The sequence below is a fragment of the Crinia signifera genome, chromosome 6 (assembly GCF_055691185.1).
Source record: "Crinia signifera chromosome 6, ASM5569118v1, whole genome shotgun sequence".
In the NCBI taxonomy this organism is placed as follows: domain Eukaryota; kingdom Metazoa; phylum Chordata; class Amphibia; order Anura; family Myobatrachidae; genus Crinia; species Crinia signifera.
The window spans coordinates 18,385,985-18,404,576 of NC_139222.1; the positions used below are offsets into that span (position 1 = coordinate 18,385,985).

The 18,592-nt window shown below is 49.2% G+C and overlaps 2 protein-coding genes across 5 annotated transcripts in view; one reads left to right on the forward strand and one right to left on the reverse strand.

The window, feature by feature from the left end:
- Window positions 1-18,592, reverse strand: part of LOC146010058 (uncharacterized) — a 341,065-nt gene that overhangs the window by 312,097 nt on the left and 10,376 nt on the right. For all 3 annotated transcript variants that reach the window (XM_083150919.1, XM_083150918.1, XM_083150917.1), the window contains exons 3-6: window positions 17,461-17,652; window positions 15,760-15,838; window positions 8,423-8,520; window positions 8,058-8,265 (exon numbers count right to left, since the gene is read on the reverse strand). In XM_083150919.1, the coding sequence (XP_083007045.1) occupies window positions 8,058-8,265; window positions 8,423-8,520; window positions 15,760-15,838; window positions 17,461-17,652 (577 nt within the window). The remainder of the gene's footprint in view (window positions 1-8,057; window positions 8,266-8,422; window positions 8,521-15,759; window positions 15,839-17,460; window positions 17,653-18,592) is intronic.
- The window catches only part of LOC146010093 (oocyte zinc finger protein XlCOF7.1-like), a 212,185-nt gene that overhangs the window by 72,667 nt on the left and 120,926 nt on the right, over window positions 1-18,592 (forward strand). The gene's annotated exons all lie outside the window — the stretch shown is intronic.

Here is an 18,592-nt window from a genome sequence, read left to right on the forward strand (position 1 = left end):
TCCGACACCCCTTATGCAGCGTCCGCTGTGAGAGAAGTTGCTCACGCAACTAAGGCCTTAGCCACCCAAGCAGATGCCTGGGGCAGGAGTGCGTCCACTTTAGGGACAGTCTCCCAGGGGACTATGTCCTCCTGTGGAAGGGGGTAAGAAGGAAGGGAAACCGCCGATGGCAAGCTAAACTTCCTGTTAGGAATCTCCCAACTGATGACCTTAGTCGAGTTCACAGATTTACGGAATAAACCCAGAATACACCTAGGGAGACACCCAAAGGTGTAGGCGGCTCAGCGGGGTCGTTTAAGGTAAGGACCTATTTGACAGCTGAGACCAAGGTCGGCACCTCAAGACGAGGTGGGGGGGATTCACCTTATCACAGGCCCCCCATCTTCCATACCGTCGTCGACGGTCCCCTCTAGACAATGCTAATCCCAGGTGTCCTCCTCTCTGTGTCTGCTGACGGAGGAGTCTGGATGACGGGGGTATCTGCGTCTACCTGCAGGTACAGAGCGCTTCCACTGTGCGGGGAGCTACACCCGCCAAGGATGGGGACGGCATTTCTGGGGACCTTGTCTGGAGGCAGATAAGCACTCAGCCAAGGGATGAGGCTGCTACTGCTACTAGCTGCACCGGCAACGGAGTAAAGAACGTGGCCCAAGCAGGCTCCTGTTTTCTAGAGGAGGCTGTACCTGTGGGCATCGCCCAGGCATTGTAGCAGCCTGCGTATAAGCCGTACTGTACTAGTAATGGGGGCATAGGCCAACATTACAGGATGTACAAGACATCCGCGCCGAAAGCCCCAGAGTCAGTGGGACTGGTACTCCTGGAAGACGTTGCAGTATTATAGCACTGTGAACCGGCTGCTAAAGCACAGGTAAGACAATGTACTACAAGTATAGAAGGCATACAATGCCATAGAATAGGCGGGTAGCCTATATGGTACCGCTAACACAGTATTCTCTGACCAACAGAGATAGTGTTCAAGCCATACACCGTAAGCTGGTACTACGTATACCTTGCGGTGGCGTAGACATTTGGCCCATTTGTACGGCTAACACAGCATACTTCTGTTTTAAATTTTGCATTGTGGGAAGAAACCGGAGTACACGGAGTAACCCCACTAAAACACGGAGAGAACGTACAAACTCTGCACAGTTAGGTCATAGTGGGAATTGAACCCACGACCCGAGCTGTGCTGCCCCCACAGTACGCAGTAAGCTAGTACTAGGCACATATAGCAATCATTGGCAGGCAGCCTTTCTGACAGGCAGTGATAGTGTTACACAGTGCACAGCCAGCCTGTGATATACATACAATGCAGTGATATAGACAGTGCAGTGATATACATACAATAGACAGCTGCCGTGATATAGACCGGCAGTCTATTCGGTACAGACAATGCAGTATGCATCTGAGCCAGCTTGTAATAGACATACAAAGCAGTGATATAGACATACAGTGCAGTTATATATACAGGTGCAGTGGATATACTGGCAGTCTATATGGTACAGACAACGCAGTCTGCATCTGACAGTCAGCTTGTATCTGACAGGTAGATAAACTCTGCACAGTCTGGGTCATGTTGGGAATCGAACCCATGACCTCTGCACTGTGATGCAGCAATGCTAACCATTACACCATCCGCTCTGTCCTTTATGCTTCCGACAGGCAGTGATGGTGTTAATTCACAGGATACAATGTTGCACTTGGCTCTGCTGTGCCCACAGTTTGAACTCTGTCTGCTCTGTAACCTGACTCCTGAAGGAGATTATTACAGGGGAGCCCAGGCAGTGAAGGAGTGGAACCCCAGACTGGCTTGATAAGCTCTCTGTGTCCCTCCACACATGTTAAGTCAGCATGACCTAACCAGCAATACATGGCCATATAGTACAGTGTAACACAGATTAAACTGACAGGCAGCTAAACTGTTAACAAACAATGCAGCATACAAGGGCAATGCAATTAATGGCACAAGGCTCCTTTCAGAGCACAGTACTGTACAGTATCCCTAAGGAGGGGTACAGGGGGGACATGCCCAAATGACCTGGCAGTGAAGGAGTGGAACTCCGGGTGGCTATGAGCTCCTCCGTGTCCCTCCTCACATGTCGCAGGCAGGCAGGAAGGGATCTCAGTGGCGGGAACTCTCTGTGCTGAGCACAGTTCCCTGCCTACTGTCCCCGGGTGGAGAGGCTGATGTGGGGGGAGCCTTCTCCCCCTGCTGACAAATGGCCCCCAGGGAGGTGTCCACATGCGGCGCAGGTAAAAATGGCAGGGGTCCGGCGCTACCGGGCGGCCCCGCATACCTGGCACCGCTGCCCACAAACCGTTTCCCTGGTGGTCCAGCGGGAGCGGGTGGCGAACCAGCCGTCCGCTTGTCAGCGCAGTCGGCGGTCCCCCCCGCCGAACTGCTGCAGCCGCAATGCCCAGCAAGCGCAATCGCGCGCGCTCCCAGCGGGGAGCGCGTTACCTTTGTCAGGTCCCCGGCGTCCGGTGGCGGCTGTGGCTCCCCAGTGCCCGGGGGCCGCTGCAGGTCCCCACCCCCGAGTGGCGATGCAGCTCCGGACCCGGGTGATGGAGCAGCAGCGCAGGTGTCTGTGCAGACCCCCAGTGCTGCTGCTCTGTCACTGACACAAGTCAGTGTAAAAGAAAAATGAAAAATAAAATATAAAAATCAAGTTAGGCTGCTAAATAGCAGCCCCTCTATTAGGTGCATCTGGCTCCTGCCAGCACCCGAAAAAACTGAGCTTCCTGGCCTGGAGGCGGGGTAGAGGAGGGGAGGAGCCCGGCTGCCTGGGAGGCAGTTCAAGTTTAACCTCTAGGGTGCTGGTGCTCTCCCATCTCCTTACTACCCACTGTAACGCTGTGGCCCCTGATGTCTCCCGAAGGAGAAAACTTCTTTACAGTATTGTAACACATGTACGAATATGTGCGTACTACAGTGAAATCCTGCATCGCGAATTCATGTGCACCTCATTGCAGTAACTTTGCAGCTGAGTGAATATGTCCAAAACCCATTGTAAGACAGTCATCATCAAATTATTTTTCCATGCAATGATGTGTGTGTATGTGTGAGAGAGACTGAATTTCCTTCTATAAGAATTACCAGTGGAACTTTGGCGACTGGACACCAATGAGTTAGCAATTCTTTGAGTGCAGCCCAGGCTCCTCCTCCCCCATACCCTGCCCCCCAGTTTGTACCAAGACAGCTTCCGGGGGAAACTGGAAAGGAAAAAAGGAACATCACGCAAACACACACAACAGAAAGCCCCCAAACCTTCCTACAGCCGGGGCGAAAGTACGGGCATCCAGTGACCACCATGGGTTCAGAAAAAATTCAGTTTTTTCAGTCATACCAATGGCGGTCACTGGAACAGTGGGTCATCACAAAGCTGTCCCTTCATGGGAGGGAAGGTTTCTGAGCTGCAGAAAGGACACTACGCTCAAAAGCAGAATCTGACAAAGCTGAAGTATCAAATCTATAAAAATGAATGAACATGTGAACAGGGGTATAGGCGGCAATACAAGACAGCTGCTCCCTGACCAGCCACACAGGAAGGCCCCACCGAGCGGACCGAATGGGCTCTAAAGGACAATGGATCCGTAACGTAAAACGTAAATATGCAAAGCCCAGACCACATCTAAGGAGCAGAGCTCCGAGGAATCTGCAGATGGGGACAACGCTGGCACAACAATCTCCTGATTCAAGTGAGACCTTAGGTAGGTGGTCAAGGCGAGTAAGGAGAACCGCCCTGTCCGAATAGAACACCAGAAAAGGAGAAACATGATACAAGGCTGACAAATCGTAGACTCGGCGCACCGAGGCTACAGCTAGCACAAAGAAAGTCTTCCAGGAAATCCAATGCAGATCCACAGAGTCCAGAGGCTCAAAAGGAGCCTTTTACAGAGCCTACTAAACTAAAGGCAGATCCCAAGGGTGCAAATGCAGAACGCCTTAAAGGAATGTTTGGATGGCCATGCGCTTAGCACGGCATCTCTGGAGTTGAAGGCCTAATTCCAGGCCGGACTGCAAAAAGGGCAAAATCTGTGACAAACAGAATTCCCGCAGATTAAAGCTAGCCTCCGCAGATCCGGGTGAGGATAAAGACTCTGAGGGAGAAGAGCCGGGTGCAGTGGAAGAGGCCAAGAAGGGACTATGAACAGGGCTCAAAGATCTGAGTACCATGCCCGCCATGGCCAATTGGAGGACACCACAATGGCCACTAGAAATTCTCTGAGGGAGCAAGGCTATCGGAGGAAAGACATACATTTGAGTGAACGGTCAAGGTGCGTCCACAAGAAACGCTTCTGGGTCCTTGGTGTGGGAGCTGAAGCAAGGGAGTTGGTGATATTGAACCGTGCGCCCATCAGATCTATCTGCAGTTGACCCCAGCGCCTGACTAAGGACTGGAAAACTTCTAGGTAGAGTCCCCTTTCCCCTGCCTGAATGTCCTGCTGACTGAGAAAATCGGCCTCCTAATTTTTGAAGCCATGAATGTACACAGTGAACAGAGCTGGAGAGGGCAAGAGTGTATGTAAGGTCAGGGTTTGAGAAATTCAGATTTAGGGCGCTTGGGTAACCAGAAAAAATTGTTTTGTTTTCCTTAATCTTGATAAAAAGATATATATTTATTTGCATGTGTCATCAAACAGACATATATACGTGTATGACATCAATAAAAAACACAAAAATTTGATCATAAAAAACAGTAAAAATCAAAAATTAAAAACATCAAGAAACAGGAAAAAAGATGCGTGCACTGTTCTTCACTAAAAAAGCACTGGACAGTCTTTTCGTAGGATAAAAAACACGGGGTAGGAATATTAGATATTTGTGAATTCCTCTAATCCTGTTTCATAAAGAAATGTATGTATACTGTCCGCTTTGGGGGTATATTCAACAGTTTTTTTTACAGGAGAAGCAGGGTAGGAAAATAGGATGTTTAAGAAAGTACCTCTACTCCCGTCTTCCGGCTCCTGTTGCGCTTCCGTCCCTGTCTCAGACGGAGACCCGGGCTTTCAAACACGCTATGCGCCTGCAGCCGTGGACCTGGCTTCCAGTCAGCAGGGCGTGTGTATTCCTCCGGGAAATCCGCTGTGTCCGGTATAGAAGTGTAGCAGTCAGTGGGTCTCAATGAAGAGAGAGTTTTTAAGAGCTGCTCCACACGATAAAGTTGTGTATGAGATAAAACTTTGGTGACCACGTCCACCTATGTCCCAGCCAAAAAAACCTCTCTCTTCATTGAGACCCACTGACTGCTACACTTCTATACCGGACACAGCGGATTTCCTGGAGGAATACACACGCCCTGCTGACTGGAAGCCGGGTCCACGGCTGCAGGCGCATAGCGTGTTTGAAAGCCCGGGTCTCCGTCTACGAAAAGACTGTCCAGTGCTTTTTTAGTGAAGAACAGTGCACGCATCTTTTTTTTCCTGTTTCTTGATGTTTTTAATTTTTGATTTTTACTGTTTTTTATGATCGAATTTTTGTGTTTTTTATTGATGTCATACACGTATATATGTCTGTTTGATGACACGTGCAAATAAATATATATCTTTTTATCAAGATTAAGGAAAACAAAAAAAAATTTCTGGTTACCCAAGCGCCCTAAATCTGAATTTCGCAAACCCTGACCATACATATGCTTACTACTGGCTGATTGAGCCAGTGAGGATTTGGAATTGGGCTGCTGGGAAGGGCGCCTTTGATTATAATTACACAAACCCTATTTTGCTATATTTAGGGCAAGAGTGTAGTTGAGCAAAGTCCACCATCTCAAAACATGAGACCATCTTCCCTTGGATCCGCATGGAAAAGTGTATGGACACACTGCGGCATTTGAAAAAATCCTTCAGTAGAGCCAGAAGAGCCAAGACCTTGTCCTTGGGAAAATAAACTCTCTGAGATTGAGAGTCCAAGCCTGTCTTGAGGTGAACCATGGACTGAAGCAGGTGCAGAGTTAGCTGCAGAAGTTGACAAAGAGTCTCCTGTGATTGCACCAGGATCAGGAGATCGTCGAGATGAGGCAATATGCGGACCCACTGAATGCGGAGAGTCTTCGTGAAGACTCTTGGTGCCATGGATGAAGATCCCTGACTGCAAGCAGAGGAACCTCTGATGGTCTATCTGGATTGGCACATGCAAGTAAGCATCTTTGATGTTGAGAGAAACCATTAAAGTCTCTGGGTTCTAGCACTAACAGAATGGATCGAAAGGAATCCATCCTTAACTTTGGAACCCTGAGGGAGAAGTTCAAGTCCTTTAGGTTCAGTATTGGCCAAAAGGAGCCGTCGGCTTTTTGAACCAAAAACAGGTTAAGAGTAAAAAAAACCTGTGCCCCTTTGATGATGAAGAACTGGGACTATTACCTCTGCGGAGAGCAAGACCGAACCACCTGCGACAATGCCAAGTCCTTTTCCAGACCTGAAGGAAGGCCAGTAGTGAAGGGCCAGGAAGACAATCCCGAAAGGAGAGGCTCTTACCGAGGAGTCCGGAGTGGGCACCTGCTACGCTTCTCCAAAGCACTAGGGAAGAGTTCTGTGGTGTTGGCAACCCTTCATGCTGCATCGGAGCCTGACATCCACAAGAGGCCTGACCTTTAGTAAAGGGTGGTAATGTAGCCGAAGGTTGTCCTCGGGGCCCTTCCCCTGTGGCCGAAGAGACCAAATGGAAAAAGAGGACAAGATTTTGGAGGAGGCATGGCAAGAAAGCAGTCTTAGAGGTAGCGACTATCTTGTCCAGCTCTGGTCCAGACAACACATCACCATAGAAAGGAAGTGCTTCTAGACCCCGCGTCAGAATCAGCAATCCTCGTGCGCAACCAAAGTACACGACATGCCACAACCAAAGAAGCAGAAACTCTTGAGAGAGCTGCTGAATCTAAAGCCGACTCACCTAAATAGGTGGAGGCTTCGCGAATAGTGTCAACATATGAAGTGAGCTCTGAACGACGAGGTCCTGAATTTATGTGCTCATCTGCCCATTTACCTATAACTTTAGCTATCCAAGCTGATGCCCGGGCTGGCCTTACCGCTATCCATGCATTGGAGAGAATAATCTTCAAAAGATGCTCCAACTTCCAATCAGTGGGACCCTTTGAGAGATGCAACTGTAGGAAGGGTAGTTGACTTAACAAGACAAGCCACATGCAAATCTACTTGACGAGGCCTTTCCCACTTGAGACGGTCAGACTGCTCAAAGGGGTAAAAGGAAGTAAGAGGCTTAGACGCCGAAACCTTTCTAATTGGATGTGACCAAGCATCAACCTCCTTTCTAATTGGATGTGACCAAGCATCAACCACCTCCTTCAATTGCACAGACGGTGGGAAGACGGCTGGATCCTTCATCTTATGTTCGAAGAGGGGGGCCTCGGCAACCTCTGGTTGGTCCTCCGTTATCTTAAGTGAGGTACGAACCGCCTTAATGAAGGCATCCACACGGGATTGAGTCATGCGGTCCTCCTGACCTGAGGACGAGACGACATCCGAATCAACTGACAGCTCCTCCCCGTCTGAACCCTCTTCTGATTCAGTCAAACTTCAGATAAGGTGGAAGACGCAGAAGCTTCCATGTTGGGTGCTGCGCTTAGCAAATTAACCCAGTAAAAATTGCAGGGAGCTGGAGACCTGATACCAATCCCTGTACATAGGATGACAGGTTCTGAACCCATGCTGGTTCGGACAGAGACTGCTGAGAAAGATCGCTGGGAGGGGTTCTGCAGAAGGAGAACTGCTAACTGTGAGGCCAGCTCTCTCATAGCAGATGAGAGAGACGCCGCCCAATCAGGTCTGGCCATGCAGGTCAGCGCGCCAGTCCCGGGGAGCAGGCTTGCTGGAGCCGCGGGTTTGCTTTGTGGGGAAAATTAAATAATAATTAAAATAATAAAGAATAACAGGGCTTAAGAGCGCTTCCTTAGTGCATCCGTGCCCGGAGGGAGTATGGGGGAGGTGGAACATTAGCTGTACTTAGAGAATTGTTAACTCCTTGGTGCCCTGTCGCTGAAGCTCCACCCACACCCCACTGTTCCAGTGACCACCATTTGCATGATAAAGTGCTTATTACTCACCTGTGCTGGTATCTGTAGGGATTTCCTCCTCCTTACACTGCTGGTCACCCCTCATATACGTCTCTTCTTCTCCCTCTGTATCTTCTGCCTTAATATCAATCACATCCATCGTCTCTTCTCCCTCTGTATCGTCTACCTTAATATCAGTCACATCCGTCTCTTCTTCTCCTTCTGTATCTTCTACCTTAATAATAATCAGATCTTCCGCCTTTGTAAGCCACAAAACAATAAAATAACACTATAATGAATGATTTCACGAACGGAGAATACATCAGTAGAATATCAGTGTATAAGATACACACAGCTGCTGCAAATCTTATAGTGATGTCACTTTGGTATAACAAGGAGACCCTAATCCCACCTACCTGATCCTCCTGTGGGGTCCTGTGATTCTCCTCTGTACAATGCTGGGAATACAGAGGACGGGGACATCTCTCTGGGGGATCTCTGTTACTGGGCCCATCTGTAGGAGACACACAGTGACTGAGGACATGGTATATATGTGATTATCCTGGGAATACAGAGGACGGGGACATCTCTCTGGGGTATATCTGTTACTAGGCCCATCTGTAGGAGACACGCAGTGACTGAGGACATGGTATATATGTGATTATCCTGGGAATACAGAGGACGGGGACATCTCTCTGGGGGATCTCTGTTACTGGGCCCATCTGTAGGAGACACACAGTGACTGAGGACATGGTATATATGTGATTATCCTGGGAATACAGAGGACGGGGACATCTCTATGGGGTATCTCTGTTACTGGGCCCACCTGTAGGAGACACGCAGTGACTGAGGACATGGTATATATGTGATTATCCTGGGAATACAGAGGACGGGGACATCTCTCTGGGGTATCTCTGTTACTGGGCCCATCTGTAGGAGACACGCAGTGACCGAGGACATGGTATATATGTGATTATCCTGGGAATACAGAGGACGGGGACATCTCTCTGGGGTATCTCTGTTACTGGGCCCCATCTGTAGGAGACACGCAGTGACTGAGGACATGGTATATATGTGATTATCCTGGGAATACAGAGGACGGGGACATCTCTCTGGGGTATCTCTGTTACTGGGCCCATCTGTAGGAGACACGCAGTGACTGAGGACATGGTATATATGTGATTATCCTGGGAATACGGAGGACAGGGACATCTCTCTGGGGCATCTCTGTTACTGGGCCCATCTGTAGGAGACATGCAGTGACTGAGGACATGGTATATATGTGATTATCCTGGGAATACAGAGGACGGGGACATCTCTCTGGGGGATCTCTGTTACTGGGCCCATCTGTAGGAGACACACAGTGACTGAGGACATGGTATATATGCGATTATCCTGGGAATACAGAGGACGGGGACATCTCTCTGGGGTATCTCTGTTACTGGGCCCATCTGTAGGAGACACACAGTGACTGAGGACATGGTATATATGTGATTATCCTGGGAATACAGAGGACGGGGACATCTCTCTGGGGGATCTCTGTTACTGGGCCCATCTGTAGGAGACACACAGTGACTGAGGACATGGTATATATGCGATTATCCTGGGAATACAGAGGACGGGGACATCTCTCTGGGGTATCTCTGTTACTGGGCCCATCTGTAGGAGACACACAGTGACTGAGGACATGGTATATATGTGATTATCCTGGGAATACAGAGGACGGGGACATCTCTCTGGGGTATCTCTGTTACTGGGCCCATCTGTAGGAGACACACAGTGACTGAGGACATGGTATATATGTGATTATCCTGGGAATACAGAGGACGGGGACATCTCTCTGGGGTATCTCTGTTACTAGGCCCATCTGTAGGAGACACGCAGCGACTGAGGACATGGTATATATGTGATTATCCTGGGAATACAGAGGACGGGGACATCTCTCTGGGGTATCTCTGTTACTGGCCCCATCTGTAGGAGACATGCAGTGACTCAGGACATGGTATATATGTGATTATCCTGGGAGTACAGAGGACGGGGACATGTCTCTGGGGTATCTCTGTTACTGGGCCCATCTGTAGGAGACACACAGTGACTGAGGACATTGTATATATGTGATTATCCTGGGAATACAGAGGACGGGGACATGTCTCTGGGGTATCTCTGTTACTGGGCCCATTGTAGGAGACATGCAGTGACTCAGGACATGGTATATATGTGATTATCCTGGGAGTACAGAGGACGGGGACATGTCTCTGGGGTATCTCTGTTACTGGGCCCATCTGTAGGAGACACACAGTGACCGAGGACATGGTATATATGTGATTATCCTGGGAATACAGAGGACGGGGACATCTCTCTGGGGTATCTCTGTTACTGGGCCCCATCTGTAGGAGACACGCAGTGACTGAGGACATGGTATATATGTGATTATCCTGGGAATACAGAGGACGGGGACATCTCTCTGGGGTATCTCTGTTACTGGGCCCATCTGTAGGAGACACGCAGTGACTGAGGACATGGTATATATGTGATTATCCTGGGAATACGGAGGACAGGGACATCTCTCTGGGGCATCTCTGTTACTGGGCCCATCTGTAGGAGACATGCAGTGACTGAGGACATGGTATATATGTGATTATCCTGGGAATACAGAGGACGGGGACATCTCTCTGGGGGATCTCTGTTACTGGGCCCATCTGTAGGAGACACACAGTGACTGAGGACATGGTATATATGCGATTATCCTGGGAATACAGAGGACGGGGACATCTCTCTGGGGTATCTCTGTTACTGGGCCCATCTGTAGGAGACACACAGTGACTGAGGACATGGTATATATGTGATTATCCTGGGAATACAGAGGACGGGGACATCTCTCTGGGGGATCTCTGTTACTGGGCCCATCTGTAGGAGACACACAGTGACTGAGGACATGGTATATATGCGATTATCCTGGGAATACAGAGGACGGGGACATCTCTCTGGGGTATCTCTGTTACTGGGCCCATCTGTAGGAGACACACAGTGACTGAGGACATGGTATATATGTGATTATCCTGGGAATACAGAGGACGGGGACATCTCTCTGGGGTATCTCTGTTACTGGGCCCATCTGTAGGAGACACACAGTGACTGAGGACATGGTATATATGTGATTATCCTGGGAATACAGAGGACGGGGACATCTCTCTGGGGTATCTCTGTTACTAGGCCCATCTGTAGGAGACACGCAGCGACTGAGGACATGGTATATATGTGATTATCCTGGGAATACAGAGGACGGGGACATCTCTCTGGGGTATCTCTGTTACTGGCCCCATCTGTAGGAGACATGCAGTGACTCAGGACATGGTATATATGTGATTATCCTGGGAGTACAGAGGACGGGGACATGTCTCTGGGGTATCTCTGTTACTGGGCCCATCTGTAGGAGACACACAGTGACTGAGGACATTGTATATACGTGATTATCCTGGGAATACAGAGGACGGGGACATGTCTCTGGGGTATCTCTGTTACTGGGCCCATTGTAGGAGACATGCAGTGACTCAGGACATGGTATATATGTGATTATCCTGGGAGTACAGAGGACGGGGACATGTCTCTGGGGTATCTCTGTTACTGGGCCCATCTGTAGGAGACACGCAGTGACTGAGGACATTGTATATATGTGATTATCCTGGGAATACAGAGGACGGGGACATCTCTCTGGGGTATCTCTGTTATTGGGCCCATCTGTAGGAGACACGCAGTGACTGAGGACATGGTATATATGTGATTATCCTGGGAATACAGAGGACGGGGATATCTCTCTGGGGTATCTCTGTTATTGGGCCCATCTGTAGGAGACACACAGTGACTGAGGACATTGTATATATGTGATTATCCTGGGAATACAGAGGACGGGGACATCTCTCTGGGGTATCTCTGTTACTGGCCCCATCTGTAGGAGACACACAGTGACTGAGGACATGGTATATATGTGATTATCCTGGGAATACAGAGGACGGGGACATCTCTCTGGGGTATCTCTGTTATTGGGCCCATCTGTAGGAGACACACAGTGACTGAGGACATTGTATATATGTGATTATCCTGGGAATACAGAGGACAGGGACATCTCTCTGGGGTATCTCTGTTACTGGGTCCATCTGTAGGAGACACACAGTGACTGAGGACATGGTATATATGTGATTATCCTGGGAATACAGAGGACGGGGACATCTCTCTGGGGTATCTGTGTTACTGGGCCCATCTGTAGGATACACGCAGTGACTGAGGACATGGTATATATGTGATTATCCTGGGAATACAGAGGACGGGGACATCTCTCTGGGGTATCTCTGTTACTGGGCCCATCTGTAGGAGACACACAGTAACTGAGGACATTGTATATACATAAAGCTACTTTCCTTCTAAAATAAACAACTCTCTGAAGGTTGTGGCTCCAAGGTACGTCTGCAAATGCCTTACATTATGGGTGAAATTTAATAGGATGAGAGATTCAGAAAGAGAGAGATTTGGTAAGAAATCTACAGTGTTTTTTTTTAAATCAGCAATCATTTACACTGCATAACCAGTTTGATTTTGCAGTGTAAATGATTGCTGCTTTAAAAAAGGGATGCGGTCATTTGGTCTACAGCATGAGGTCGACATGGGTCTAGGTCGACATGGGAAAAGGTCGAAAGGTCATTAGTTCCACAGGTCATTAGTTCGACAGTCAAAAGAGCGACATGGGGTTTTTCACAGTTTTTTTTCAGCTGACATGCAGTATTTCATGCCCTATGGTCCACTAGGGCGTGGTGGGAGATTAAAATAGTCTGCCGAGCGAGGCACCATGTCCGAAGCATCGCAAGCGCAGCGAGCGATGTGAGGGGACGCGGTGCACTTTAAACTGTGTTGACATTCGGGTAAAAAAAACAGTGAAAAACCCCATGTCGACATTTTGACTGTCGACCTAGACACTGTCGAACTAATGACCTTTCGAACTGATGACCTATCGACCTATAACCATGTCCACCTTTTCCCATGTCAACCATCATGCTGTAGGACCAAATGATCCCAACCCCTTTGTGAATCTCTCGTCCTATTCAATTTCACCCTATGTTTTAGCGTCCCAATTCTATCAGGGTTATACTATTACTTGCAGGAAAAACTATCAGGTCAGGCCCTCCACATGCGACTCCCGTTTCCCCGCCTAGCCCTCCGCCGGAAGGGAGGTCAGAGGTCGGACCTGCATGCCTGAGGGGACATCACACAGACCTGACTTGGGCCGATTTCTCAGCCCATTCTGTCGGGAACGGGTGAAATCAGCCCAAATCCCTGGGTGCCCGAACACCTGTTTGCAAGAACTCCCATATACCCAACTGCGCAAATGCAGCCAAGTGCCCGAATATCTGAGCATCCGACCTAGCCTGTATTCACCCAAGCGCAGATACACAGTCCCAGAGATCTTCACCTGCATTATCCCTGCAGCAGGTAAGATAAAAAGTGCCGCGAGAGTGAACATCTGTTTGCGAACGACTTGCAGTAAAAAAAAAAAAAAAACGGGCAAAAAATATTTTTTGCAATCCCTCGGCCATTGCACGTCTCTCTCCCGCTCCTGTTCCTTTTACCTTTCTGATAGTTTGCCGCACCTCAAAGTTTCCTAGGAAACAGACCTGCGCCGTCCTGATGAAGAGGACTTTCCTCTGTGCCTACTAGAGCCCAGCAAATTCAACTTTTCTCATACATAGGGCAGTATTCAATGTGAATACTGGCGACGTGCAGCAAAACCTGTTTAGGATTCGCCCTACATTCGCCACTGCTCGCTGCGTTCCGGAGCCTCGCCGGCTCCGGTAATCAACGAGTCAGGGGCTCGCTGCCCCTGACCGGCGAATTTGAGCTCCTGCGGCGGACGCCGCAGGGAGCCTGAGGACGGTGGCAGGCAGGGAGATGGAAGTCCTACCTCCATGTCTGTCTGTTGTTACCCAGTTTGTTTTATCACTGTTTACTATTGTAAAGCGCAACGGAATCTGCTGCGCTATATAAGAAACTGCAAATAAATAAATAAATAAGTCTCAATTTGGAAGCCCCCTGCTGGCTGGTCTGTGTAAAAAAAAAAAATATATATATATATATATATATATATATATATATTTTTTTTTTTATTAAATATATATTCATGTGCTTACAGCACATGAATAAAAATAGCATGCCCCTCCTCAGAATAAAATTCCTGATTTTTTTACACCAATTGTAAAAAACAAAACACTTTATTTTAAAAGTTCACATTCCACTTCACCATAAAAAGATAGCGATTGCTACTCGGTGAATCATGGCGAAAAAAACCTTGAAATGTATTCACCATCTGGTCATTGAATAGGGTGATTCACCGTTTTGGTCAGAAATTCGCCTTACAGCACAAAATCGCCATAAAAACCTGGCGAATCAGTCTCATTGAATACCGCCCATAGAGTGGACCTTACACCTCAGTAGTAGTTATGTACATTTGGGGGACTTGCTTCTAATTTCTGTCCACAATGTGATACTGGGTGGGCTCATTTTGGCATTAGTTGTGGGGTTGTCCTCTATTGACAGTTAGACAGTCGGCCGTATCTGAGCTGGGTATCCCCCGGTTTATACTCACCTCAAAGGGATGATGTCTGGGAATATTTTATGATAAATCCATTGACAAACATATTAAAATGCTTTCTGGAAGGCCTCTGAGGTACCGCAGGCTGCAGCTTGACTGTCACTGGTAACCTCACTGCTCAACATGAAAAATATCTATACATTGCTCGAGAGGCTGAGCCCAAATGTAACCACATACGAGTCCAGATACGCTAGGTCATCAGTAAATATAATATCTGTATCCCTGGACGAGTGTCTTCTTAGAATGTATTAATTCTCCCTTGTGATAGTCGATGCATCTAGTTTCTGTTTTTATTTCTTCTTCCCACTTCGTTTCCTGATATCTATGTTTAATTCGTTGTTACAATGGATATATTGTGATGGTCTCTCTGTACTGATATCCTGAATATCACCAATGTATTGGTATAAATAATTCATTGTGTGTGTGTAGAAGGTATCATGTTCAGAGGTTGACAATTGTTTTCCCCATTGTCTGTAATGCTGTGTACACACAGGGCGATATGATTGCTGGCAATATATTGCTAGCGACATATCGCCAGCAATCATATTACTTAGTGTCTCCTTTTCATCAGCGATGAAAAGGAGACACTGCTGCTGTCACGGGGCGGGGGGGGGGGGGGGGAGCAGCAGACGCTACCGCTGTCACCGGGAAGGGGAAAGGGGGGGGTGGGGGGGGGGCTTGGGAGAGACGTCACCTCCCTGTACTCACCCTGCCCCCTGCTAGTCAGAGGCAGCCGCACAGCCAGGTAAGCGGCGCTGTAGCTTCTGGGTTGTGATGGGGATGAGGGGGGAGCAGCGCTGATCTCTGCCGGGGGATGGGTGTCCGTCCGGCGCTTACCTCCTGCTCAGCGCTGGGGGAAGTCGCTGGTCGCAGGAGCAGCATGCTCCTGCGACCGGCGATCACTAGGGAGTACACACGGGAGAGCGCAGCTGGCGATTTATCGCCAGCAGCACTCCAAATCACTGGCAATATGGTCGCTCAGCGACCATATTGCCAGCGATTACAGCCAATATCGCCCCCGTGTGTACGCAGCTTATTTGTTGTTGTTTGTTCTGGTATCAATGTATAACTGATAAATTAATAAAAACTCAATTCAAAAATAAATTACTCTCTTACCAAGTGACGTCAGGGGCCTGTGATTCTCTAGCATCGCTTCCTTGTACAGACCCCTGTGTTCCTCTACAAAATCCAGTTCCTATATGGAGGGATTGACAGTGACATATGGTACATTCATCACCAGACACCTCCCCCCGGTGTTACTGTATAATGTCCCATTCCCAGCAGTCACCTCTCCGGTCACATCCCCCGGTGTTACTGTATAATGTCCCATTCCCAGCAGTCACCTCTCCGGTCACATCCCCCGGTGTTACTGTATAATGCCCCATTCCCAGCAGTCACCTCTCCGGTCACATCCCCCGGTGTTACTGTATAATGTCCCATTCCCAGCAGTCACCTCTCCGGTCACATCCCCCGGTGTTACTGTATAATGTCCCATTCCCAGCAGTCACCTCTCCAGTCACATCCCCCCGGTGTTACTGTATAATGTCCCATTCCCAGCAGTCACCTCTCCGGTCACATCCCCCGGTGTTACTGTATAATGCCCCATTCCCGGCAGTCACCTATCCGGTCACATCCCCCGGTGTTAATGTATCACGCCCCATTCCCAGCAGTCACCTCTCCGGTCACATCCCCCGGTGTTACTGTATAATGTCCCATTCCCAGCGGTCACATCCCCCGGTGTTAATGTATAATGTCCCATTCCCAGCAGTCACCTCTCCGGTCACATCCCCCGGTGTTAATGTATAATGTCCCATTCCCAGCAGTCACCTCTCCGGTCACATCCCCCGGTGTTACTGTATAATGTCCCATTCCCAGCAGTCACCTCTCCGGTCACATCCCCCGGTGTTACTGTATAATGTTCCATTCCCAGCAGTCACCTCTCCGGTCACATCCCCCGGTGTTACTGTATAATGTCCCATTCCCAGCAGTCACCTCTCCGGTCACATCCCCCGGTGTTACTGTATAATGTCCCATTCCCAGCAGTCACCTCTCCAGTCACATCCCCCGGTGTTAATGTATCACGCCCCATTCCCAGCAGTCACCTCTCCGGTCACATCCCCCGGTGTTACTGTATAATGTCCCATTCCCAGCAGTCACCTCTCCGGTCACATCCCCCGGTGTTAATGTATAATGTCCCATTCCCAGCAGTCACCTCTCCGGTCACATCCCCCGGTGTTACTGTATAATGTCCCATTCCCAGCAGTCACCTCTCCGGTCACATCCCCCGGTGTTACTGTATAATGTTCCATTCCCAGCAGTCACCTCTCCGGTCACATCCCCCGGTGTTACTGTATAATGTCCCATTCCCAGCAGTCACCTCTCCGGTCACATCCCCCGGTGTTACTGTATAACGTCCCATTCCCAGCAGTCACCTCTCCTGTCACATCCCCCGGTTTTACTGTATAATGTCCCATTCCCATCAGTCACCTCTCCGGCCACATCCCCCGGTGTTACTGTATAATGCCCCATTCCCAGCAGTCACCTCTCCGGTCCCATCCCCCCGTGTTACTGTATAACGTCCCATTCCCAGCAGTCACCTCTCTGGTCACATCCCCCAGTGTTACTGTATAATGCCCCATTCCCAGCAGTCACCTCTCCAGTCACATCCCCCGGTGTTACTGTATAATGTCCCATTCCCAGCAGTCACCTCTCCGGTCACATCCCCCGGTGTTACTGTATAATGTCCCATTCCCAGCATTCACCTCTCCGGTCACATCCCCCGGTGTTACTGTATAATGTCCCATTCCCAGCAGTCACCTCTCCAGTCAGCAGCTGGATGATCTTGTTGGCGAGTTCCAGGATCTTCTGCTCACTGTCTCTCCCATTTATCAGTGCGTGAAGTGGGGGCACCGGAATGGGGCTCTGGTTCCTGCTTCCTCCCCCTGACACACGTGGACAGCTACTGGGTGTTAGAGGCGCACTCGATTTCTTCTTCACTACCGTGTAATCCTGTGTATTGACAATAAAAGGGATAAAACTGAAAATCCAGCTATTTAGTATCATTTTTAGGGGTTGTTAAAAACACATGCAGCAATAATTTATACAACCACTTTTGTATATGTAACTGTTGCTTTAAAGAGTCTAACAGAAGCTGAGCGTCAAACATAAAATACTTTCTAAATGTTTCTGAGATAATGTGATGTCACTGTGATTCTCACAGACCCCCTCACCTCCCCAGTCAGGTCCCTGTGTCAGTAATAGAGATAAGAGTGATGTCACTGTGACGCTCCCAGACCCCCTCGCCTCCCCAGTCAGGTCCCTGCATTAGTAATAGAGATAAGAGTGATGTCACAGTGACGCTCCCAGACCCCCTCACCTCCCCGGTCAGGTCCCTGTGTCAGTAATAGAGATAAGAGTGATGTCATTGTGATGCTCCCAGACCCCATCACCTCCCCAGTCAGGTCCCTGTGTCAGTAATAGAGATAAGAGTGACGTCACTGTGACGCTCCCAGACCCCCTCACCTCCCCGGTCAGGTCCCTGTGTCAGTAATAGAGATAAGAGTGATGTCATTGTGATGCTCCCAGACCCCCTCACCTCCCCAGTCAGGTCCCTGTGTCAGTAATAGTGAGAAGAGTGATGTCACTGTGATGCTCCCAGACCCCCTCACCTCCCCAGTCAGGTCCCTGTGTCAGTAATAGTGAGAAGAGTGATGTCACTGTGACGCTCCCAGACCCCCTCACCTCCCCGGTCAGGTCCCTGTGTCAGTAATAGAGATAAGAGTGATGTCATTGTGATGCTCCCAGACCCCCTCACCTCCCCAGTCAGGTCCCTGTGTCAGTAATAGTGAGAAGAGTGATGTCACTGTGACGCTCCCAGACCCCCTCACCTCCCCAGTCAGGTCCCTGTGTCAGTAATAGTGAGAAGAGTGATGTCACTGTGATGCTCCCA